The sequence below is a fragment of the Montipora capricornis genome, chromosome 11 (genome assembly GCF_036669925.1).
Source record: "Montipora capricornis isolate CH-2021 chromosome 11, ASM3666992v2, whole genome shotgun sequence".
NCBI classification, from domain to species: Eukaryota; Metazoa; Cnidaria; class Anthozoa; order Scleractinia; family Acroporidae; genus Montipora; species Montipora capricornis.
Genome location: NC_090893.1, coordinates 23,312,118 through 23,337,719, shown reverse-complemented (window position 1 = coordinate 23,337,719; position 25,602 = coordinate 23,312,118). Strand labels below are relative to the sequence as shown.

The window sequence follows — 25,602 nt, the reverse complement described above, 5'->3', positions numbered from 1 at the left end:
TTCGGGGTTCGTACCTATTGTGTTTTGTCCTCGCAATTACTTTGATTTTCGACGAGTAATCCAAACTCGCCTCATTATCCTGGTGAAATTAAAGGGAAGTACATATCCCAACTTCATGAATACAAAATGCAATACGGCGGTTACCAGTTACATGCGCAGTTAACAATTCTTATGAGATCAAATCGTTAGAAAGACTCCCAGTTTATCGTCTTCACATGGATTATCAGTCACAAGCGCCCCTCAATGACCTTTTTTCATTTTCAGGAAACTAAATTTTGGGTGGACGTCAATCAAATCTTTGATTGACGTCCATTTAAATTTGGTTTCGAAAAATAAAAAACAAAACTCGTTTAAGGGCGCGTGTGACTGATAATCCCTGTAATGACGACAAACTGGCAGTCTTTCTAACTGAACGCAAACTACGGTGACAAACATAAGGCGCATACCTGAAATGCATATACCTAATGCACCTGTAAAACTTATTAATAAAGATACAGCTTTTCGATGCTAACATATTCACTTAAGGATGGCGGAAGATCACGAAATGAATACGTTAAATGAATACGTTACCAGGGAAAGTTATATCTGTATTGGGATATATTCTCTTTTTTTTTTATTGTTTCTTGTATATCTTTGCATTGTATTACCTCCTTTTGTTACTATCAATATTACCTCATAAGCTACTCAAATTATTGTTATATATTTTAAAAAATTTAGCTAACGGTAACCGTTACTTCTGAAGATTTCTGTTGAGACATACGAAACGACGTCAAGTCCTCATGTTAGCCTCATGTTGGTCAGCGCAGTTTGCGTTCGATTTCTAATCAAGGCTCCTCGGCCAAAGACGAAAGGTATCTTTCCTACAAAGGAGTGGTTTTTCAAAGACACAATCAACATTGCTTTGCTTTGATAAACAGAGGCAACAGCAAATCGAAAGTGGTTGTGACCAGGGGGCCCGTTTCTCGAAAGTTCCGAAACCATACGGGCCATTTTCGGGTGTCACAATGTCTTCTGTATCTCAAGAACAGAGAGGATTTAAGTCGTCAAACTTTACCGACATGTTTGTTTCAAATGGCTTAAAAACATGTTAAAAGATCGGTTTTCCAAAACAAGTGCATGGTTAGCAGTTTCACAAACGGTCAGTGTAAAACGCAGACTGCAGACTGAGGTTATAATTTAACTATTGAAAAAGCCCAAAGGCATTAGAAATGCTACCAGTTAAGCCTAAATATTGTTTTAGGCCTAATTAGACCTAAGGTTAGCATTTCTAAAGGGTTTGGGCTTTTTCAACAGTTACGTTATAACCTTAGTCTGCATTTTACCGCTGGTCTGCAGTCTACAGTCTGCAGTCTGCGTTTTACACTGACCGGTTTCACAAATGGCTTTTCGGGCCCGAAAAATTTTGGGGACTTTCGAGAACCCAGAACGGATCTGCCACAGTTAGGTGGAACACTCAATGACAAATACACAACAATGCGTTACACTGACAAGGTGAAGATACTTCATGACCGCGACGGTCATTAAAAACTAACAAATCGGGAACAAGCGCTCCGGATTAAATAGTTCTAAGGAGTTACTAAACACTTCAAACGATATACTTAGGGAGCATACTTACCTGAACGCGGGTTTGGCCGTAAAAAGTCAAACCCTGCAGAGTGAGCTCTATTTCTTGCTGGGAGACTTCAATTTTTGGAGTGTGGCCTGGACCTAATTTTCATTTTTGGAGTGTGGCCTTTTGTGGAGTGTGGTAAGAGTATCTTGTGGTTTCTTTTGTTCTTTTTCATTTTTTTTTCTCGGTGACCCTCCCGGGGACTAATGCTCCGCATTCTGCGGTAACCCGGGGTAAGCCGAGTCTTTTTTGGTTCCTTTTCTCGCTTCCAGGGCTCTTTGAACCCGCTTTTTGTTTTGTTTTTGTTGGTACTTCATTTAGTACGTCTTTGGTTTGTCCTTCTTGGTTTTTTCGTGTGGTTTGATATATTTTTTGGTGTGTTCTTGCTTTCTGGTGGCTCCTTAAGTTATTTAAGGGGTTAGTAATAAAATTTAGTGTGATATTAAGTTGTTAATATTAGTTTCCTTACTTTTTGCGTGGTTTCCCTTTGGTTTCAAGGGGTTTCTTTCTTGGGTGTTCGAACAATTAGTGTGGAGCTTATAAATTAGTGTGTTATTTGAAAGCTACTTCTTAAGCAAGTGGCTGTTTGATATATATTAGTGGTGAATTTATATTCATATTTATCATCCACATTTGTTTTATAAGTATCTTACTATTTAAGTGAGGTATAATATTTGGTATTAGTGTGGTTTATAGTGTGAAAATAATTAATTGTTAATAGTAATCCTTTAGCAGCTGCTTAAGGTTTAATTTTAAATTAGTTTGATCTATTATACTGTATTTGGTTGACTTTAATATCATAATGGTTCCGCGCAATACGCGCACTTTAATCATTAAGTCTGGCTTCCCCGCTGGGACTTCCCATGCCGGGGTTGCCAGCATCATAGCTAACTCCCTGGCTGGCCTGGTGGATTCAATCCAGGTCTGTCCAGGGGGAGTTATCCGCATTTCGTTTATAGATCCCATCCATAAAAAGACCTATGAGGATGCCGGGTCCATTCTTTTTGGTGATGTCCGCTGTGCGGTCTTCTCTTCAGTCCCTGTCACGTTGGTTATGTTGTATCTGTTCCCTTTTGAGGGCAGTAATGATAAAGTGAAGGAGGCCTTGAAGTTTTTTGGTGACGTGAAAGAGGTTAAGCACCAGCAATGGACTAATGTCCCTGGTGTGTATACTGGTACACGGTTGGTGCGCATGGTGCGCAAGCATGAAATCCCCAGGAACATCAAAATTGATGGGGTAAATTGTCGGGTGTGGTATCGGGGGCAGCCCCTTGTGTGCGATATATGTCATGACAACCATAAGGCTGCCGATTGCCCTTTAAAGGGTAAATGTCGCCGCTGTCATGAGGCTGGGCATTTTGTTCGTGCTTGTCCTAAGCCAGTATGGTTTGTGCCGGGTAACCCGGCCACCGACGTTGACAGCGAGAATGAGAACGATGATGATAATACTGTTGGTGATAATGTTTCGGGTGCTGAAGTTGTGCCCGTGGCTGCCCCTGGTAATGTGTCTAGTGCTGCTGAGCCGGTCGTGGTCCCGGAGGTTGTGCCTGTAGAGGATCCGGCTGGGCCTGGGCCTGAAACTGAGATTGTTGTGGCCATGAGTATTGATAATCGGGATAACGAGCTCGATGAACTGGTGAGCCAGCCGTTGCTGGACAATGGGTCGGGGGGGGCTGAGGAGAGGGTTCTGGATCCCTCTCCTAGCCAGGTTTCTGTGGGTATCTTGGGGGGGGCTGAGGAGAGGGTTCTGAATCCCTCTCCTAGCCCGGTTTTTGTCAGTGTTTTGAAGGCCTCCGCCGGTCAGGTGGGTGTATCTCAGGAGGAGGTGTTGGTTTCGTCCCCGTCTTTTTCTCCCCTTTCGGGGTCTGTATTTTCTGATTCGGGTGATGATGCTCCGGCCTCTTTGGTGGACGCTAGACCTGTTAGGTCTAAAATTCCAGTAAAAGTTGGACGTAGTGGTTCGGGGGGGTTGCATCCCCCTCTTGTGTCAAGGGAAGAGACTGTCAGTATGGTTGAGAGGCTAAAGGCAGCTCTTCCGTCATCCACTGACGATCTTGTCGTTTCGGGGCAGGCTGGGAGTTCTTCCCAGCCTTCGCATGGTTTTACCGCACCTCTTCCTCCCCGGGTCAGTTCTCGTAGTTCTGGCTCGGGGATGGCCCTCCGTCCGTCCTCTCGCTCCCGGTCTCGTTCCGGGGACGAGAGACCTCCTCTTAGCCCGGATCCTCATAGGTCCCGTCGTCGTGCTCCTTCGCCTAGCCCTGCTAGGCGCCGTTAATTTAGCCGTTGTCTCACCACCATTTAGTTTTTGTTATGGGTTTGTCTCTACTTTTTTGTTATATTATGGCTCTTACTGTAATTTCTGTAAACGTTAATGGGTTGAGAGATGGTGACAAGCGTCTTGGGTTTCTCCAGTGGCTGTCCCATCTCTCTCCCTCGGTAGTTTGTCTACAGGAGACCCACGCAGTCTCTAATGATGATCTTCTTTCTTGGTTTTCTCGGTTTGGTTATTTGTGTGCTGGTTCTTTTGGTACAAATCACTCTCGTGGTGTGGTTGTTTTGTATCGTTCGGTTTTGGAGTGTAAGTCTGTGGTTTGCGAGTTTGATGGTCGTTTTGTTTTGGTCGAGTTTTCTCTTCGTGGTTCTGTTTTTCGGGTTGCTTCTATTTACGCTCCTAACCGTAATCCTGATCGTGACGTTTTTTTGGTTCGTTGTGTTGACTCTATTGATCATGCTGTTCCTACTCTTTTGTGCGGCGATTTCAACACGGTCCTGGACCGTGTTCGGGATCGCCGTGGGTCTTGTCCTTTTGATGTCTCTCGTGAAAGTTCTGTTTTGTTGTCAGCTATGTTTTCGGATTGTTGTGTGGTGGATATTTGGCGTGAAAGGCACCCAAATGATTCTGCTTTTACCTGGTTCCGGCCCGATGGGGCCCTTGCATCGCGCATTGACCTCATCGGTTGTCCGTTTGCTTGGGTGCCTTATATGTCTTCTGTAGACATTCTGCCGTGTCCTTTTTCTGACCATTGTGCTCTTTCTTTTTCATGGGCTCTCCCCAGCTCCGTTCCTCCGGGTCCGGGGTTGTGGAAGCTCAATCTTTCTGTTCTGGATGAGGCCGAGTATATCGACCTCATCTCAACTTTCTGGTCTTACTGGCAGTCTCGTCAGTCTTCTTTTCCTTCCCTTATTAGGTGGTGGGACAGCGGTAAAGCTCATATTAAGCGTATTAGTATTAATTATTGTAAAGATCGTGGTAAAAGTAAAGTTGTGGAACGTAATATTTTGTCTAGTCTTGCTGCTCATCTTAAAAGTCATATTGATTCCGGTCGTCTTTCTTTTCTTCCTGTGTACCTTTCTACTCTGTCTCGTCTTCGTTCTATGGATGTTGAGGTTGCTTGTGGTGCTCAAGTTCGTGCCCAGTCGAGGTGGGTGGAGGAGGGTGAGTCCTCCTCTGCTTACTTCTTCCGGCTCGAAAAGAAAAACGGCACTGACCGTAATATCTCGGCGCTGAGAGCTAGTGATGGTACTTTGGTTACGGACAAGGATGGGTTGTGTGATGTTTTTCGTTCTTTCTATTCGGATCTTTTCTCTGCTGCTCCTTGTGACTCCAATGCTCGAGCTGAGCTTCTTTCTAACATTTCTTCAGTTCTTCCTTATAATGATAGTGAGGTGTGCGAAGGTCTTCTCAGCCAGGAGGAGTGTTTTGCAGCTCTTCAGGGCATGGCCCGTGGTAAAGCTCCTGGTTGTGATGGCCTTCCCATGGAATTCTATTCAAAAATTTTGGCATGTTTTGGGTTTGGATTTGGTTTGTGTTTTGAATTCTGCTTTTGGTTTGGGCTGTTTGTCTCACTCTCAGCGCCGAGGTATTATTACTTTATCGTTTAAGAAAGGGGATCGTCTTGACCCTAAAAACTGGCGTCCAATCTCCCTGTTGAATGTCGATTATAAAATTGCTTCTCGTTCTATTGCTGCTCGTCTTCTTAAAGTTATTCATTTGGTTGTTGATAAAGATCAGTCTTGTGGTGTTCCTGGCCGTTTTATTGGTGAAAATGTTGCTTTTCTTCGTGATGTTGTTGATTTTTGCTCTTCTTCTGGTGTTCCTGCTGCTCTTCTTTCTCTCGACCAAGAAAAGGCATTCGACAGGGTTGATTGGACGTTCCTTCGTTCTACTCTATATGCCATGGGTTTTGGGCAGTCGTTTGTTGGGTGGGTTAATTTATTTTACAATAATGTGAGTAGTTGTGTAAATGTTAATGGTTATATTTCTAATTCTTTTAGTTTATCTCGTGGGGTGAGGCAGGGGTGTCCCCTGTCTCCCCTCCTTTACGTTTTGGTTGCCGAGGTACTTGCATGTAATATTCGTTCTAGTGGTTTAATTTCTGGTTTGTCTCTTCCTGGTTCTTTGTCTTCTCTGCCTGTTATTTCTGCGTACGCTGATGACACTACGTTGGTTGTTTCCTCTGTTCCTGGTATTTTGGCTGTTTTTGATGTCTATTCTTTGTATGAGAGGGGGTCTGGGGCTAAATTAAATTTTGGAAAATGCGAAGGTTTGTGGTTGGGTGGTTGGAATGGGCGCACTGACTCACCGGTGAACATTACTTGGTCATCGGTGAAGGTGAAGGTGTTGGGGGTTTTTCTGGGTCCGGGTAATTTGGAGGAGGACAATTGGAGGCCGCGTATCACCGCGGTTGAAAATGCTTTGAACTCTTGGCGTCAGCGATCGTTATCCTATAAGGGCAAGGCACTTGTTATCAATGCCTTGGCCCTTTCCCGTGTGTGGTACGTGGCCTCTTTAATCCATGTTCCCCGGTGGGTCAGTGTCGAATTGAATACGTTAATTTTTAAATTTTTTTGGAGCGGTAAGCGGGACTTGGTCGCTCGTCGTGTTGTGGTTCAGCCTTCTTGTTTGGGTGGTTTCTCTGTTGTGGATTTTCAGTGTAAGGTTATGGCTCTTCATGTTCAGTGGGTTCGTCGTTTTGTTTCTTCTCCGTCTTCTTGGGTCACTTTCATGGTTTTTTGGTTTTCTTCTCGGCTTGCCGCTCCTCCGCATCTCGTTTTTTCTGCTCCGCTTTGTTTTTCGCCGGATTCTCTGCCTCCGTTTTATCGTTCTCTGTTGACTGCTTGGCGGGCGTGTAAAGGATCCCTTACAGCGTCTTCTTTGGGTATTGGTTCGGGTATTGATTTTTGTCCTGTTTCTTCTATGACCACGAAATCAGCTTATTTGTTTCTTTTGTCCGAGAATGCTGTCTCTCCTCATTGTGAGGAGAAGTTCTTTCCTTTGTTTGGTTCTCTTTATTGGTCTTCTACTTGGCGTCAGCTTTTCTTTTTTGATTTGGATCGTCCAGTTATTGATTTGTCTTGGAAAATTTCTCATGGGGTCCTTTACACGGCCGAAAGGCTCGCTGGTTTTGGTTATGCTCTTTCCACTGCTTGTTTTTGTTCTGCTCCTGTCGAGTCTCTTCAGCATCTGTTTTTTCACTGTCCTCTGGCGGTCAGTGTTTTGTCATGGCTTCAGTCTCTTATGTTTTTGGCTTCTCCTCTTTGTCCTTCTATCTTGGTTCGTCATGCGCTTTTTGGTTTCTCGGCTGATGAGTTGTCTGTGGTTCCGCGGGTTTTTGTTTATATGTTGAATGTCTGCAAGTTCTGTATTTGGGGGGCTCGTAATGACTTTCGTTTTAGGGGTGTTCGTCCTTCGGCTGTTGACGTTATGGAGCGTGTGAAGTCTCGGGTTCGGTTTAATCTTCCATTGTTTTTCCGTCGTTTCCGGTTTGACCGCCGTCGTCGCTATTTTGTCCGTCAGTGGGGTGGTCGTGGTGTGGTGGCGTCGTTACATAATGATGCTCTGGTCGTTCATATTTAGGTACTGGTTTTGTGTTGCGTGTGCATGTCTTGGCCTTTTTTCGGGGGTGAACCAACGTCTTGGCGTTGGGTAAGTCGGTTGACGGGTGGCCCTTTGTGGGTCGCTTTTCACCCTTGTGCTGGGTCGTGCTTGTTTTGGTTTGTCCAGTTGTTTTTGAGTCTTTTTTGTCGTTTTGTCGAATTGTCATTTAGGAGTGTAAGTCGGGCGAGGTATCTCCTAGATGCAATTCCTCGTTTGTGTGTTTGTCTTTTTGTTATTTGTTGGTAGGGGCGGGGTTCGATTCCCTGGCGAAGTTGGCGTGTTGGTGCACCCCCGTTTGAGGTGAACCGTTGTGTTTGACGGATTCGTCGTTATGTCTGGCGGCCATTGCACTCACCCTACCGGGGGGCCAGCCATTCGCCTTAAACATAAAAAAACTTAGGGAGCATGAAACGAACGATTATCGTCTCCCTGTTCGGCCCCAAAGATTTTTTGTTATGTATTTACTATGAAGTGTCCTACCTGACTGTGGGGGTCCTGTGGGGGTTCAGTTCCAACCGTTCGGAAATGCGCTCTTACAATTTGCTTCCGATTCCTCCCCGGTCCTACACGGCCGCAGTATACAAACTGAACGCCCGCCTGATATCAAGCCCACAGTTTAATGCAGTTTCATTATTTCATTTCATTTCATTTGTGCATAAGGGAAAAAGCCTTCAAGTTGCAAGAAGACCGTAATAAAATGCTGGGCTTAATAGACCGAATGAATAAATGGCGGCCAAAAAAATATTATTTTGTTTATGTGCTAATTGGCCTTACTAGACTCGTTGCATGGATAAAATACAAAAGAAAGGTTGCTTGAGAGCGAGTCTAGTGAGTCTCATTTGCATATAAACAAAAGAATACCTTTTTGGCCACCATTTATGCATTCGGTCAATAAAAGCCCATTTGAACACAACTCAACGTCCGGTAAGCTGGTCTTCACTCTGAATACATTCTTCGATCCATAATAGCTCATTTGGACTGGGACGACTATGATGGTGTAAGGACATGCATTTCATCGCTCCCGCAATTCTGGAAGATTTCTAAACCCTTTTCTTCAGTTTTTCTAATGGCAGAGGTCTCAGGATGTTCCAAACGTAAACCAGATAAACTATTTATAAATGGTGTTTACTTTCCCTTTATTGCATCACAAAATAACCCTGCTTAAGTTGAATGAGGAGATTAAAGTTTTGATATTTCTCTTTCATTTTTTGCATGTTTTTTTTTCTTTTCTTTTCTTTTTTGAAATACAGTTTGTCGCGGGAGCGGTGAGCTGTACTAAATTTGAATAGTGGCAATCTGAGTTTCAATCCCAATGGACTGCATCTCGGATATAATTATCCGCAGTCTTTGTAATCTGTGTTTTACCTCTTTGTTATTTTTGTCATACTTGTCAGTGAGCAAATGTGAGAATGAAATACACAGTAAATGAAATGGTGACAATAGAACCCACTGGAAACTCGGAAAAATCCGAGTCCCAGATGGGATTCGAACCCACGACCCTCCGTGATCTAGTCGGATGCTCTAACCACTGAGCTACTGGAGACTCAATGGCGAGCAAGGTCGAAATGTGGGTTTTGACTCGAGCTGCATCACGCAGCTACAAAGTCAAATAACAGCAGCATAGCTCATAACTGCATCACGCAGTCACATTAAAGCATATCTACGATGCGGCCAACCAACCACCCAAGTGAGCAAATGTGAGCATGAAATACACAGTAAATGAAATGGTGACAATAGAACCCACTGGAAACTCGGAAAAATCCGAGTCCCAGATGGGATTCGAACCCACGACCCTCCGTGATCTAGTCGGATGCTCTAACCACTGAGCTACTGGAGACTCAATGGCGAGCAAGGTCGAAATGTGGGTTTTGACTCGAGCTGCATCACGCAGCTACAAAGTCAAATAACAGCAGCATAGCTCATAACTGCATCACGCAGTCACATTAAAGCATATCTACGATGCGGCCAACCAACCACCCAAGTGAGCAAATGTGAGCATGAAATACACAGTAAATGAAATGGTGACAATAGAACCCACTGGAAACTCGGAAAAATCCGAGTCCCAGATGGGATTCGAACCCACGACCCTCCGTGATCTAGTCGGATGCTCTAACCACTGAGCTACTGGAGACTCAATGGCGAGCAAGGTCGAAATGTGGGTTTTGACTCGAGCTGCATCACGCAGCTACAAAGTCAAATAACAGCAGCATAGCTCATAACTGCATCACGCAGTCACATTAAAGCATATCTACGATGCGGCCAACCAACCACCCAAGTGAGCAAATGTGAGAATGAAATACACAGTAAATGAAATTATTTGACTGACTGCTGTGAAAGGCAGAGGAGGACGTCGTTTAAGCTTAAACTTGCAAGCACAAGATGGTCAACGAAAAGCAAAACGTGGATTTTAAATTACTCTTGCTTAATGTAAGAGGGATTCGTTTGCCGTCAAAAAGGAAGGCTATATTTCTTTGGCTGGAGAAACAGAAACAGGATATCATTTTTCTACAAGAAACTTATAGTACACCCGAAGTGGAAAGCACTTGGAAGACGCAGTGGAAAAGTAAGAAGTTCTTTGCTCACGGTACAAACCATAGCTGTGGTGTGATGATTCTTGTCAGAGAAGATCTAGAATTTGAGTTGAAGGCATTAAACGCGGACTGCGAAGGCCGCTACATTTTGTTAGAAGCTGTTGTGCAAGGCTCAAATTATACCACAGCAACAAAGTGTGTTTTTTTAGAAATTTAAATGATGCGCTCGATCTTTTTTGTGGTGACTTTGAAAAGAAGATAATTATAGGTGGTGACTTTAACGTTACTTTTGACCCTAATCTTGACTGTTCGGGCGGCACCCCGGCTAAAAAAATATGTATTCAGGATATGTGCCTTGATTATGACGTGATAGATATATGGAGAGTGAGAAACCCAGACATAAAACGTTTTACTTGGAGGCAACGAAAGCCGTTCATTCAAAGAAGATTAGACTTCTGGCTGATTAGTGACGCCTGTCAAGATGACGTTGAAGATGCAGACATTATTCCTTCTATAAATTCTGATCATTCGGCAATTGTTCTTCATTTTAATACTATAGAGAAACAGAATCATGGCCCTTCATACTGGAAATTCTATAGTAGTCTCACTAACGATACTAACTATGTGACTCTAATAAATCAGAGTATTCCGGTCTGGTTGAACGAATTCAAGGATGTCACCGATAAAAGAGTTTTATGGGATTTAATTAAGTACAGAGTTAGACAGGTGACAATAAAATACAGCAAGGAAAGGGCTCGTGGAAGGAGGGAGAAATTATCTCAGATTGAAACTTTACTGAAGATGCTGAAAGGTGAATACAAATCTATCTACTAATACCTTTCTCAAGGCGCTATCATTCGCTCCAGAGCTACGTGGTATGAAAAAGGCGAGAAGAGTAATAAATTTTTTCTCAGTCTCGAATGTCATAAAAAGAGCAAGAGTTCGGTCAGAAAAATATTTAGTAAAGATGGTTATTTAATCTCTGATCCAAAACGAGTGATGAAAGAGATAGAATGCTTTTACGCCGGTCTGTATAAGGAGGAGGAGCTAATCCCATCAGCGAATGTTTATGACTCCTTTTTAAAGAATCAGGACATACCCAAACTCTCATATGATGATGCCTCAATATGTGACGGAAGACTGACAAATGCGGAATGCTTTCGTGTTCTTCATCTTTTTGACTGTAATAAATCGCCTGGAAACGATGGACTCACAGTTGAGTTCTACAGAGCTTTTTGGGATGTGGTCGGAGACCTTGTTGTCGGCTGCCTTAACAGTGCGTACGAATATGGGCAGCTGTCTAATTCTCAAAAACAAGCAATTATAACTTTACTAGAAAAGAAAGACAAGGACAAAAGAAATATTTCCAATTGGAGGCCAATATCATTGATTAATGTGGATGTCAAAATTGGTTCCAAGGCAATTGCGAGAAGACTAGAGACTGTATTACCCCAAATTATACATCATAATCAAAGCGCGTATGTTAAGGGAAGGACTGTGTTTGATACAGTGAGAGCGATTGAGGATATTTTGGAGTATACTGAGACCCACAAGATTAACGGAAAAATTATTGCTATTGACTTTCAAAAGGCTTTTGATTCAGTAAGCAGGAACTTTATTTTTGAGGCCCTCTCTGTTTTTAATTTTGCCCCGTCCTTTAAACAGTGGGTATATACATTCTATAATAATATTCCGAGCTGTGTTTTAAATAATGGTTTTTCTACGGGACCCTTTCAAGTGCAGAGAGGTGTGCGACAAGGGGACCCCCTCTCGGCATATTTGCTCATTATTTGTATGGAAATATTAGCAATCAATCTCCGTAGTGACAAAAGCATTCGAGGAATCAATGTTAATAATGAGGAAATCAAAATGGGACTCTTTGCTGATGACTTGACAGCGTTTTTGCGGGACGATTGCTCTCTAGTTAATTTTCTTAAGCTTGTAAAAGAATTCGGTTTGCTTTCAGGTCTCAAGATTAATTTTGAGAAATCGGAAATAATGTTTTTGGGTAATCAAGATCCTGCAGTAAGTGATTATTATGAATTGCATAATATCAAAGTCAAGAAAGCCTTGAAAATCTTAGGGGTATACTTCTCATATGATTATCGTCTTAAACAGAAGCTAAACTTTGATGAAATAATTGACTCCATCAAAACAAAATTAAAGATATGGAAGTGGAGAGACCTAACCGTTATAGGCAGAATTCAGATCGTTAAGACATTTATAGTTCCAATATTTATGTATCGTGCTGGTATGATAAGCCTTAACAAAGAGATTATATCTGAGGCAAATAAATTAATTTTCGATTTTATTTGGAAGGGTAAAGATAAAGTTAAACGTCTAACGCTTATTAATGACATTGAGGATGGCGGTCTTAAAGCTCCACACTTGAAATCTATGATTAAGACTCAGAGAATACTATGCTGTAAGAAATTCGCGAGTAATGAGCCTAGCAGCTGGAAGACCATTCTATCGTATTATTTGAAATCGGTTGGAGGTAAATTCATTTTAAGCTGCAATTTTGATGTGAAGAAATTGCGAGTGAAGCTTCCGAGGTTCTACGAAGAATGTCTTAGCTGCTTTGCGCAATGTTCAGTTGCGAGTAGGATGGATAGTTACGATATTTCGCAAGAAACACTGTCCGAAGTTATTATTTGGAATAATAAGCATATTTGTGTTGATGGTAAGTCTGTTTATAATCGTAGACTTCTTGATAAAGGGGTAATTTCATTAGGTGATTTAGCGCTCGGAAAAAATGGATTGGCACCCTGGTGTGATTTTTGGAAATTAGATATATTACCTCTCGACGCCTTCCAATTAATTGCATTGTGCGATTCTTTGCCAACAAAGTATCGTCAGTCTTTACAGATATATCAGTATATCAATCTAGAGCCTTTTAATTCAGAGAACCATACTCAACTGTGTTTGAATGGTCAAAATGTAGCGCTTAGCAAAGTGGTTTCTAAGGCCGTGTACAAAGAACTTCGCTCTAGCGTTATTAAACAACCGACAGCTTAATCGAAATACGAAGCAGAATATGCTAATGTCGTTTTAGATTGGAAGAAGATCTATAGCCTTCCTTTCACTGTTGCAATGGATTCAAAGACTCGAAAATTTCAGTACAAAATATTAAATAGATATTTAGTAACGAATGTCTATCTGAAAAAGGTTGGTATAAAACTTTCATCTGACTGTTCTTTTTGTGAAGATGCGGACGAATCTCTAGAGCACTTGTTTAATTCCTGCCCCTATGTTCTCTCGTTCTGGAAGGATCTCTCGGTCTGGCTTAATGATCTTGGTGTTAAAGTAGATTTACTTACTAAGGCGGATATAATTTTTGGTAGTTGGGAGCGCAAAGACGATTTCTTGTTTTTTAATCACGTCCTGCTTATTGCTAAGCAGTACGTATATTATTGTAGAATCAACGCTCTCGTACCATCTCTCCGAGTATGTACTTCCAGAATTAAAGCTGTTTATGAGTTGGAGACTGCTATTTCAAAAAGTGGAAAGAGTTTGGCTTTTCATCTTCAAAAGTGGGGCAAGTATTGTAGACAAGGGCAATAAAGTATTGCAGAAGTGTTCACAACCCTCGCGGCCTCGTCGAAACGTGTTAACTTAATATTCTCAGTTTGTTGTTATCAGCTTAGGTAGCCTAAATGTAGTTTGTGCGTGTGTGTGTTATAGCTTAGTGTTGTCCTAATGTAGTCATTTGTTCTGTTATTACTAAACGTAAACAATAAAAATAAATAAAATAGAAAAAAATAATAGCTCATTTCTTACAATCTATAAATCTTTATGCATGTCAAATACCTATGTTATGTCTTAATTAACTTAACGATTTTCCGAATTACGGTAGATAAGCCGTTTTCCTTGAGAATACACAACAAGAATGAATTAGATACGAGTCTTTCTCTCTTGCCCCATCACAGTCACAAGTGGGCTTATTTTCAGATACACGTTACGCGCGAAAAAAACAAACAAAGGGCCGCCAATTTCAACCAATCAGATGAAGCGATGTCACGTGTGACTTGTTTTGCCATGTTTTTTCTGGGACATAACTTATTTTCGCGGGAATGGGTATTCTAAAAATAGACTCATTTGTGACTATACTGGGGAACCAACCCATGCCAGAAGAACATTAGTACGCACAGTAAATACATAAAACTACGATACGCTCATTACATTTTTGTTTTCGTTTTTGATCAGTTAGGCATAAACCACTGATGTGGATGATTAACTCCTTTGTTTGGATGTATTGGGGGGATTCTATCTAGCTGTTGTCATAAGTTATTTCTCAAGCATATAGGTTGGAGTTCTATAGACTGAGCTTTCCTTAAGTGTAGCTATGATCCTCGCAGTTATGAACGCAATTTTAGCAATAGCTTAGGGAAGCCTGAAAAACCGCTGCGACCCTCTGACCAACTGCGCTATGAGGCCACTGACGTAAGGAGCTGGTCATTTGTTGCATCTCAGGCAATAAATGAACCAACGAATGAACTGATATATGAAATAAGTCATACATTGAACTGCGGATATGAAATCAAGTGGAGCTATGATCCTCGCAGTTATGAACGCAATTTTAGCAACAAAAACTTTTTTACTCATAGAGATTTCTTTATTGATGGAGATATTGAAAGCTGTTTATCAACGCACAACAATATCCTTTCTTGGTATTTTCACAGTTGTCATGTGATTTCAGACGATCGCAGACTATTGTAGATCCTAGTAGATCGGCGATAATCACAGAGGATGCCAAAAAAGCGGTCATCTTAAAAGTGTTAGTAAATGGTCAATCTTAGTAGCCTTCAATAGCGGCTCTATTAACGAGTAAATTGCCTGACGTTCAGCACGGTTAAACTCAGGCCGCATGATTTGCAACAGGCTATGTCATGCGAGTGCAACAAGTGGAACAAAAACATTTCCTAAGCAACATACCGTCTTTCCACACGCGCGTAAAACTTTTGTACATTATTTCCCGTTGTTTGCAAGTGTGTGACTTGAAATGAGCAAATCTTTACTTACATAGAAAGATCTTTCTATAATTCAGACAAAAAACTAATTAGGGTAACAGTTAAACTGTATCAGGGTTTACATAAATATGCGTCTGAACCAAGAGCTGCTACTTCCACTATCACCCTCCCGGATTCTCTAAGAAGTGCGCTTTTAAACTGCTATAGCCATTCCGGCAAACGCAGTACAGAATTTTCTTCGTTCCAAGTTTAAACAAGTTTATTCAAACATACATATCTCATTCACACATACGCTTCGGATACAACATGAATATAGTACTCAAGCTCTGTGGTGGACGCAAACTTTGGTCTTTTATACCCATTGGGGTAACGTTTCCGGCACACGACGCTCTGGGGCGAGTTGTTTGGTCGAAATGCATCGCAGAGAACTCTGTATTGTTGCCAAGGAGGAGTTGCCGTTTCACTCCATCTTTGTCTCGTGGGGCTGGAAGGAAGAGAACTCGCTTTAAGATGTGGGAAACGTGAATGAAATGGTGCAAGGCCGTGGGGACAGTGATTCTATTCTGCTTGCCGTTTCACCGGTGGCTCAATTGGTTGAGCACCGGGCTGTCACGCGGAAGGTCAAGAGATCAATTCCGGCCGGACCAACACTCACGGTCTTTAAATAAATGAGGAGAAAGTGCTGCCTTTGTAATTACACCTGCAAATGGTTAGACTCTCTAGTCTTCTCGGATAAGGACGATAAGCCGGAGGTCCCGTCTCCCAACCCTTCAATGTTCATAATCCTGTGGGACGTAAAAGAACCCGCACACTTGTCGCAAAGAGTAGGGAATGTAGTTCCCGGTGTTTGGGTCTGTCCTCTGTGATGTATCATGGTTGGGAGGGTAAATGCTCGGAGATATTAGCTACGCCAAGCTACTCTAAAAATCCGAGGGCAAATAAAGATATATGATATGATATTGCCACGCTGAGGGTTCTAGCCTAAACGATGTTCCATTGAGGTTAACACTTTTATCGCCTTTGCGGTTTTCATAAACAAGCGTTCGTACCGACGATCCTCTTGACCTTCTGTTGGGGGTAGTGACCGGAGGTTTTGTACCAGAAAAATTGCTGTCAATACTTTGAAAACTCGGCTGGCTCGGCATGGACTTCCCAGCCGCCTTTTCGAGCCTGCCACGTGGGTCCTCAATGTCACTTGTTGCATCATCCTCGCTGCCATCACTCGGACTCGGTAATCGCTGTTTCTTCTCCAACTCGATTCATTGGAATCTGTGCAGCTTCGCCAGGTATCTTCCCATAAAACCTCAAGATTAGAATATCTCGTGATTGCTTCAAGTCTCCTGTCACACTTTTCGATGTCCTCGTATCTGCATTTTTGAGACAAAGTTAAAGTATCCTTGGCAACCTCGTTCGTGTTTTCTATCTTTTCTGGTTGCATAGTATTCCCACGGACCCTTTGCAAATGACCTTTAAAAGAAGAATTCGGGCCTACACTTTTGAGATATTGTTTATATACCTTTCTAAGCTCGTTCTCGCTATTTGCTGTCCTGTCACTGTCGCTTAGATATATTACCTTGAAGCCGGAGTTTATCCTTGCCAGATCGCTTCGGTAATGATGGAAATCCTGAATATGCTCCAAGCAATCAGGCACGAAATCGTGAATCAAATCTTCGTATTTCTTTTCCACAACAAGGTCGCCCCTTGCGCTTGGTGCTTCAGCAGCGCATTTTGCTGATCTTCTAAGGCACTCATCTCCGATAGTCGGTTCTGAACGGAATGAAAACGTACGGAAAGCGTTCTTCATTCTTTGAATTTGCGTTCTGCGTCGACATTCCTCAAACTGTGAGGCGTCTCGTTTTCGCGGAGTCAATGGCCCGCGATTGACGCTAAATATGCATTCCTTTCTTCTGAGACCTTCTCTCTATCAGACGCTTGTTTGCGAATTTTGAACGAACTCAAAGCTATCTTACACTCTAAGTCAGCATTTAAATGGAGACCCCTTCTTGAAATCCTACTTTAGCAACGCGAATATTGTGTATTTAGAGCAAATTGGTGATTAAAACATGTGATTTTTTCATTAAGTAAACAAGACGAAAAGTAAACTTCCTTATACATTGATAATTTGACAAGAGATTCCGGTAATTACGAAATCAGTGTGTCAATTTTTGCTTTCTTCGCATAGTTTTGAACAGCGCGAAAATATCCCTGTATTAATAAGCATCACCCATAGGAAATCTGAGTATCTTGAGATGCGCAGAACTTATGCACAATAACAACAGTAGGCACCGTCCTTAATTTTAGCACATTGCATTTGCCCCTGCAAACCTCCTTGGAGTCCCCCCCCAAATATCCCATCCAGGCAAAACCACGGCATCGTCTTGGTTTTAACTTTGCCTAAACTATATTTCTACAGCTGCAACTAACAAACAAATCTCCTATAATCTGCTGAGCACCTACAGGTGTAACACCTATCATCATGCATCGATTTTGAGTCAGAGAAAAAAAGCCAATTTAGGATGCTTTCTACTGCAGATTCCAAGTTTCCAATTGAACTGAACTTACCATTTAAAGCATTGAATCTCAGAACTAATGACTGATATTCATCCACATACTGCCTCGTTTGTTCTTCCATCTTTTGTAGTCTTTCTCGTTCATTTTGATCTTTAAAATCGTTGATAATTCCTTGGATTATGGTATTGACTGCTGCTGACCTCACTACTGTATGACATGTTGGGCATTTTTTAAAATCACCTATGCAAGTCTTGCAATATGTGTGTCCACAGCGTATAGCAGCCATTGTCGTGTGTTTGGGCCCTGTCATATATGCTTTTCACAAAGGGGGCACAAGTGACTGGCAATACCTGATTTACAGTCGTCACTAACATTCCGTTGACCTTGTTTATGCTCAATAGAGGGTTCTAATGTCGCCTTGAGTCTTCAATTTCGAACTATCATTAGGAAGCATTATGTTATTTCCAGTACTACATGTATCTGCAGGGTCATTCAAGAGAGAATCTTCATCAAGTTCACCATGCCTTATATCATCACCATGGAGACTTAAGTTTGACTTCACTGATGTCCTTGATGAAGGCCTTAATTTATTATGAAGTGTTGTTTACTTGATGAAAGAAGATTTTTTGAGACACTAGCGGAGCTTGGATTTTCATAATTTGTTGGCACATTATTACTCCTGGTTAGTTTTCACTTGAGTATCATTGCTTGCTTTCATCCGAGAGGAGCTGGGATTCCTTTGGTGTGAACCGGTGGCAGAAGGTGGTCTTTTGACTAGCGGGTTATCAGACTTCAATATCCAAGAGATCACATCAGAGTGGTCTCTCTGTGGTTCAGGATACAACAGTTTTCTCCTGAGATTGCTGTGAGGATTTCTATTTGCAGCGTTTTCCGAAGAAGAACCAGACAAAGCTGAACATGTTCGAAACTTGGGTACATCAGGAAGAGTAGAGTTATCTTTGTTCACAGATTTAAGTTTTTTTGTAGCAGTCTTCGATGCTTCTCGCTCCTTCATCCACTGGCTTTGTTTTTCACGAAGTACCTTAACTTTTGAAGCTGTTTCTTCTTTACTTTCGCCTGTTCTGCTAAGTGACTTTGTCTTAGGTTTCTTCACTTGTAACGACATATTACAATGTATCGTTAATTTATCTCTTACCGTTAAGTGACCAATAATTCCGCCATCTTGTTTTCAAGGTTAAACTGAGAGGTTACCAAGTACAATTAGAAAGCCCAAAACCTCACTTTCTGGGGAGGAGTAACTAGTTCAGAGACAAAAACGTATAACGTCTTTAATAATACACAAAAATGGGCAAAAATTGGGTTTTATCAAGCCATTTAGACAGAAGAAGTAAGTTAGTTCTTTATTAAAAAGTATTTCCTAAAAGCACTCTTATATCTCATTTGGAATATTGTTCTGTCACCACCCCCTCCTCAGGGTCATTAACACGTCCTCATTTGCATAGTTACCTCGAATATCCTTTTCACTCCACTTGCAGTGGAGCATATTTTAGGGGCAGACCTGTTTTAGGGGAACAAAAGATCCTTGAGCGTCGATTCAGGTGACATCTTAAAAAATTAAGTGTATTTGTCGATTTGAACGACGTTAGGATGTCTATGTCTGCAGTTTTTGTTCTGGATATCAAAGGAAAGGTAAGCTTACCTCTACGATCGACCTTGTATCCATACATGTACCAGATGTACTGAAGTTGAGCTTTTCCAATCGAAACTTTCCCATTAATAAAAGTAATACACTCTGGTATTCTACAAGGAGGGGGGAGGAACAGAATAGGGAGGAGGGAGAAATGGCCCAAAAAAAGTTGGGAGGAGGGAGAAATAGGGAGAAAAAGTAGGGAGGAGGGAGAAAAAGAAAAGTTGGGAGTAGGGAGAATTGAACTGGATGGACCTGGATGAGGAAATAATTTTATCAAATATTCAATTTAAAAAAGAAAATGTATGTATAAAAATGCCGTGATCACGTCGATCCCCTTGGTCGGACTTGACCGAGAGAGCATGGAATCACACGTGATACATGGTTACTAAGCTTCTTTGTTGGTTCTCGCAAGAGTGACGTCCTTTGACATCTTTGGGGATCTGCGGCTTACAAGGTACGTGTGAAAGGCCTTTAAAGGTTTTTGATCTGGCGCCTAGAAATGTCAATTATGTTTTGTCTTCTTGGAATGTCGATTTATTTTAGTTGTTTGAAAGATTCTAGACGAATTCGAACGCCACGGTAATCATATATACGCCATTCACTGAGCATTAGGGAGCTTACGAAACGACGACGCTACAAAACAATAGGTTTAGTGAGCAAAAATAATGCTTCTGCACGCTCCGCACGTGCGTTTTGCATTTTGGTGCATTTCTTTGCCGTCATCTCCTAAATGACGAAGTGAAATAACCAAATTCAAGGTTCTGTGGAGGACGTTAGCACATGACGAGGAATTTTCAGTTCTCTGTCTACGCTTCTAACCCACTCAAACCAGTTTAATTCCTCAACACTTACTACACGTTTTTAACGCGAAACGACATGAAATAGTTTCGTAGTGATATGAATAACGCGAACTGGTATTTTTAAATGAAGTCCTCCTAGCTGTCGTCGTCCTTATTTCGTAAGCTCCCTATTATCTTGTAACCGATGGAACTTATGAATATTCAATTGCGGAAAACAATGTGCTTTGTATGTTGGATTTGGTAGGGTTAATTTCAACCAATTAAGTTCAGCTAGTTTCAACCTCATTACTGAAATACTCAAATAGTTTGCCTTTCGCAGTTTGGCTGCAAATGTTGATTGAAGACGCTTCATTCGCGGTTTTGGAATTCATCTTGACGGTCTTGACAAATTGACGGTAGCGCTGCGGGTAGTCATTACCGTCACAAATTACAGTGTTTGTATGGGAATTCGATGACAAACACAGGCTCCCCAAGCTGAAAATACGTGGTGCATGCGACAGTTTGTGTATATAGAGAATTGTATGGGAAAATCACAGATCGTAAAAAAATTGTGCAAATAACTATCTCACTTGAAATAAAGTTTTCCTACCTCAAATGTGTGACCAACTTGTCTCTTTTGCCGAGTTTTGAGCCATTCTGACGCCGTTTAGTGAAGTGATCCGGAAGGCCGTTACTGAAATAATAGGAAGGCCGGTAACTCCATCCATCGCCGGCCAGACCTCACTGCACAAATCGTTTTCTCCTCAACAGGAAAAGTCCCGAATCGCAATAAAAACAACAGTTCCATAAAGCCCAATAAATTTCACTCCAAATACGTGTGTTTCGGCGGCCGAAAGACTCGTGACGAACGAAAACTTTGCCTTAAAATTCACCTCTCCGGCTTTCCTCAGAGGCTTGTGACCGGGCAGTCAACAACGAAAACTCGCAAGATGGTTTCAGCCTCAACTCTGATTGGTCCATTTGAATTTGACCGCGCGCTGGCAACACGACCGTTGTTGACTTGTCACCGGGCAGTACTATATACACAAACTGTCGCATACACCACGTATTTTCAGCTTGGGGAGCCTGTGTGACAAATAACAGTTTTTTGAATTTAACTTTTAACAATTTATGAATCGCAAAGTTAACAAACGAGGCAAAAGGCATCTAAAAGATTGTCTTCTCCAAATTTGAACAATATAGTTGTGCTGTAAAGCGTGCAGTTTATTTTTAACTTTCCATACATTTGTTCATATTTATATTTTTTTCCGCAAGTTTATGGTCCGGTTGGGTGGGTTGATGTGGTTTGCATAAAATATATTTTACACTTTGGTGAGTACCTGGTGAATACATTCTTTTGACTCTTCTGCCAAGTCATCTTAACTTGGCGAATCACAAGTGTGCAAAACCCTTTTTTTTTTTTCAATTATTTATGGTCGGATTCCTACACAAAGACTGTGTTTTTGTATCTATGAAATGCGCTGAAATGGTTTCCAAAAGCGGGACGAGTTCTATTGTCTTCAGTATAAATTAAAAGTCGTTTTAAGACTTGACGGATTTACCCATGGCAAAATATTATAATCTAATCCCAAACACAATTATTACAGACGGGTAGTACATTGTAGGCGCAGACAAATAAATAGCGCGGCTTCAAAGTCGTAGTAGTGGTAGTTAATTTAAGGTGGCTCAATGCAGTTTCCAGCACTTTCCAAGACGTAGATTTTTGATGGGTCATAATTACTACTCTTTCTCAATTGATGCTACAAATATGGTATCAAAATACTGCCCAATCACTAGCAAACACGTTGGTATTATTTTTGTGACACAATAGGTTACCATAGCAATGCTATGACCTGCTAAAAACACCCTTAATTTTAGTTTTAAGCGCTTATATTTCAAAAACGGCACGGTGAATTTTTTTTCTTATTACAGAATTTTGATCAGCAGGATAAGATGTAACTTTTGGCAAAGTTTAAAAAAATTCTGTTAATGGGGTTTAGAGCCACCTAAAATTTGCAAAAAATTTAGACGGCTCTGATAGCCGAGACACAGGGAAGGAAATTGTGCATGCACAAGCTACGATTGGTTTTGGTTTCACTTCTGATTGGTTGAAAAAGTGGCATGAGAACTTTAAACCAATCGATGAGTGAATTAATTCAAAACCAATACAATTCGCTAACTACTTTCGACACTCAATTGAAAACCACTCTATTCAGTGAGAATATTTTATAATAGTCTTGTAGGAGTTCGCCATTTAGGAATCTGTACCAATAACGAAACCAGCTTTAATAAAACTTTGAGTGTCATGTATAATTTTAGCGCAGAGACACTAAATAATTGAGGACACTGCACAGAGATCACAATCATACATGTACATGTAGGTTGATTTTTGGGGAGCGGGGAAAACTGGAGTACCCTAACCTGCTCTTGTTTGGTATACTAAGCAGCTTCTTTTGTTTTTGAGTCTAAGTCATTGTTTCAATTCTTTAGTCTTTCGTTTTTTGCTAGAGTAGCGAACCAATCATGTTGTACATTATGAGAGCTGCTACATAAACCAGTCTGGGAAATGAACTCAGGCCACATTGGTGGGTGGGGTCTTGCATCAACAACCCTACAAGGTCAGCTTCATGACCTGACAAATTAATTACTGCAAAAATTTATAATTGTTTGGTGACAGCTGTGGAAATTTGACTTTCTGGAATTCATTGTTGACACCTTACGTTACAAACTTGTCTGGAATCCTGGTACTGGTACCATTTCATTCCTAAGTGGGCCACTTAAACACGACCACTATAAAAGGTATGGTACCTTAGACTTACGTGAATGATTTGTCAATCAACTGTGAATGCATATACGTGTAGAGTTTTGTGATAATTTGTGCAATAAAAGCCCCTAATAGCATTATGCTGTTAGATGTTATCTGTCATTATTTTTTTAAAATTCCCAACCATTTTTCCTGAGCTGGAAATATCTTTTAGGGATTCTGTCTCTTTCCCACTGTCTGTTGATTGCCATCTTGTACGTTAATCAGTCTTGTTTCAATGAAATTGAATGAAAGCAGAGCATGAAACGACCCTTTTGCAGTGCGTCTTCATGTTTAATTAATTTTCTCTGTCTAATGCCAGGTGATTTTTCCTGTCAATGCATGGAGATCTCAACTCTGTTATTTAGTGGCTGTGCAATGAATAAACATTTAACCCATTGATGCCTCAAATGCCCTAAGATACCCCCTTTTGACGAGTAAAGACATCTGGCGTTAGACAGAATAAAATCTGTTAAGTCTCACTTCCAAATGTCAATGGGTTCAATGGAGAAAAGCTGGGAATGTGACTTGTGAAGCCAAAATTCAATTTTGGTACCGGCAGAGAGGTGCTCCAAACAAACATTGATATTAAGTACTTTCATTACACCCAGAGAAAAGCAGGATCTGGTCGAATTATGGAGCATTCTCTCTCCTTTAATGATCACATGAAAATGTCTTAAGTTAATTAATGAACAATATCATAATGATCAGTAATGACATCCTTGACCTTTTTGTTCAGTTGTTTCAATGACAAAGAAGAATGCTAATGTCGCATTGCTGTTTGTCTTCCTCCACACGATAGTTCAGGTAGGTTTAAAAATTAATGAATTCATACTAAATTATATGTGTAGGTTTACTTTAGGGTCAAGTTTTTTTTGACTGGTGCAGGTTTTTGCAGTACAGTATAAAGGTTGAGTTCCCCTACTCAGGAAATCAATTCCTTTTTCGTTGAGTTTAATTGAGTTAAACTTAAAAAAACAAGAAAGAAATAAGCATCATAGAAACTTGAAATTACCACAGATGTTTTGGAAATGAAAATAAAATGAACGCCTGTTTTTTTGGCTGTTTTGCAATTGATATTTGAAAATTATCATTTGCAAAAAAACCTGTTTTCCCTGGCGGTGCCGTTTGTTAAATGAAAACAAAAGAAACCTGTTGTGTCTTTAATTAGTTAAATTAGTGATCAGCTGTGTCTTTAATTACAGGTAGTTAAATTAGTGATCAGAAGCGATGCTTACTGTACATGTACCTGCATTTTGTTCAATAGAAAGGTGATAGAGCTTTCATGCAGCAGTGGATTTGGCAGTAGGTTAATGGAAGAATGCACACACTTTACTGTGCTTTGTGAAAAGTCAACTGGTTTCCTCCAGCCAGTTCCTGTTTTTAATCATTCAGATAGACCAATTCGGCTAACTCAATGTTGTACCCAATTCAAATCTCTCGGGGTTAAGATTTTTTGTGTGTTGAATTTGCATGACAATGAAGCAGTCACATTTAAATGATATGGAAATTCTTGGAACAAAACGTTTTATTCCCAGAGGATTTGAATTGGGTGCAACATTGAGTTAGCCCAATTGGTCTATTATTACTGGGTTGCCAGTGTGGCAAACCCAGTCGGAATGTGCGTTTCATTTGTTGATTTTATTTTATTTTATTTTTTTTCCGTGTTGGTAAAAGTCTTGCCTGTTACTCCCCTGCTAAGTGGTGTCTTTGTGCATGGAGCCTTCTGTGTATATGTTCTTAGGATCGAGAGGGTAGTGGAAAATGCGTAGATTTCTCTGGTTGACACAGTAGAATGATTAACTTAACCGGCAATGGCGTCGAAAGTCATGTAACGCGAATGGCGTTTTAGTGGATCTTTAAACAAAATATACCCTTATGGAGCTCAATAATGGAAAGTCAATTGGATACTGAACAAGACGGGCGCTGAAAAAAAAAACTGGAATCTTAAAAGGGACGAGGAATGGACTTCGACAACAATCTGTCGCCCGTCGAGCCGTAATCAAAGTGAGCTGTAGTTCTAATATTGTACAAGTGTGGTGTTTTGTACAACACTGAAATCAAATGGAAAATGCTCTAGTAACTTATGGGTTTAACAAAGACAGAGACTTGGGTCTGTGACTGTGTTGTCTGGCTTATTTGTTTGTACTCAATTCTGCACAGTCTTCTGGAAACAATTAGAAATTTCACTAATTATTCTTGTTAGTCAAAATTATTTGAAAGAAAGCTTGTTGTCCATTTTTGCTTGATAATTAAGTAAAGGGGTTTTCAGTAAAGGATTTGAAGCTGAACACTGGTGGGAAATTTATTTAGTTACATTTTTGACACGAAGTGTAATTTGACACGATTGAGTTGCTTGTCTTCACGCACGTAATGAAATAGGAAGGGTTGTTTGGCTCTTATTGCAAATATGTTGTTTGTATCAAAAAATATTTCGCTGGAAAAGGTGGCCTTTATGAATTCATCGAGTTGTGTAGTATGCGAGCTTAACTGGATAGTTTTTATGGCAATAGTAAAGCATTTTCATGTCATAATATTAAAGGTAAGCGTCTTTCGGTTGTGTTAACTTAATTAAATATAAATATACCATGTGGCGTAAACTTGATTTTCTACTCTCAAAACTACCTCCAGAACCTAAATTTGGCGTAGAATAAGCTTCTAGAATGATGTTCTTGTCTTCTGTGGTGATACTTGACGATTCTGGAACATTTTGTGAAACAATATTTATAACGGGTCACACGCGCAACTTGATCGCCCGAACTTCCCCTATTATGCATAACATCCACTTGGCCTTTTGACATCCCATTGAATAAAAAATTCGTAAAATATTCATGGACTGGTCGATATCTCTGAAATTTGAAAGGATGATT

At 40.9% G+C, this 25,602-nt stretch overlaps 1 protein-coding gene, 3 non-coding genes and 1 pseudogene across 4 annotated transcripts; all 5 read right to left on the bottom strand.

The window, feature by feature from the left end:
- Nucleotides 1–8,957: 8,957 nt before the first annotated feature.
- Nucleotides 8,958–9,031, bottom strand: Trnas-aga (transfer RNA serine (anticodon AGA)). Its single transcript has one exon. It is a non-coding gene; the product is annotated as a tRNA-Ser (tRNA).
- Nucleotides 9,032–9,251: 220 nt separating this feature from the next.
- On the bottom strand, nt 9,252–9,325 carry Trnas-aga (transfer RNA serine (anticodon AGA)). Its single transcript has one exon. It is a non-coding gene; the product is annotated as a tRNA-Ser (tRNA).
- A 220-nt stretch (nt 9,326–9,545) lies between these two features.
- Trnas-aga (transfer RNA serine (anticodon AGA)) lies at nt 9,546–9,619 on the bottom strand. Its single transcript has one exon. It is a non-coding gene; the product is annotated as a tRNA-Ser (tRNA).
- A 4,992-nt stretch (nt 9,620–14,611) lies between these two features.
- On the bottom strand, nt 14,612–17,785 carry LOC138023226 (uncharacterized). The gene is made up of 4 exons (XM_068870250.1): nt 17,551–17,785; nt 16,562–16,902; nt 15,996–16,241; nt 14,612–15,546 (listed from the first exon to the last, which is right to left on the bottom strand). The coding sequence occupies exons 1-4, from the start codon at nt 17,783–17,785 to the stop codon at nt 15,271–15,273; spliced, it is 1,098 nt and encodes a 365-aa protein (XP_068726351.1). The 3' UTR covers nt 14,612–15,270.
- Nucleotides 17,786–17,893: 108 nt separating this feature from the next.
- Nucleotides 17,894–18,625, bottom strand: LOC138023225 (uncharacterized; annotated as a pseudogene).
- Nucleotides 18,626–25,602: the final 6,977 nt, after the last annotated feature.

Excerpts from the sequence above, each read along its gene's own strand:
- LOC138023226 (XM_068870250.1), bottom strand. The coding sequence starts at position 17,785 with ATGGCTGCTATACGCTGTGGACACACATATTGCAAGACTTGCATAGGT. Across the intron at positions 16,242-16,561 it reads GGATAAACTCCGGCTTCAAG|TTGGAGAAGAAACAGCGATT; the intron begins GTAATATATCTA and ends CAATGAATCGAG. Across the intron at positions 15,547-15,995 it reads ACCGCAAAGGCGATAAAAGT|AATCACTGTCCCCACGGCCT; the intron begins GTTAACCTCAAT and ends CAAGCAGAATAG.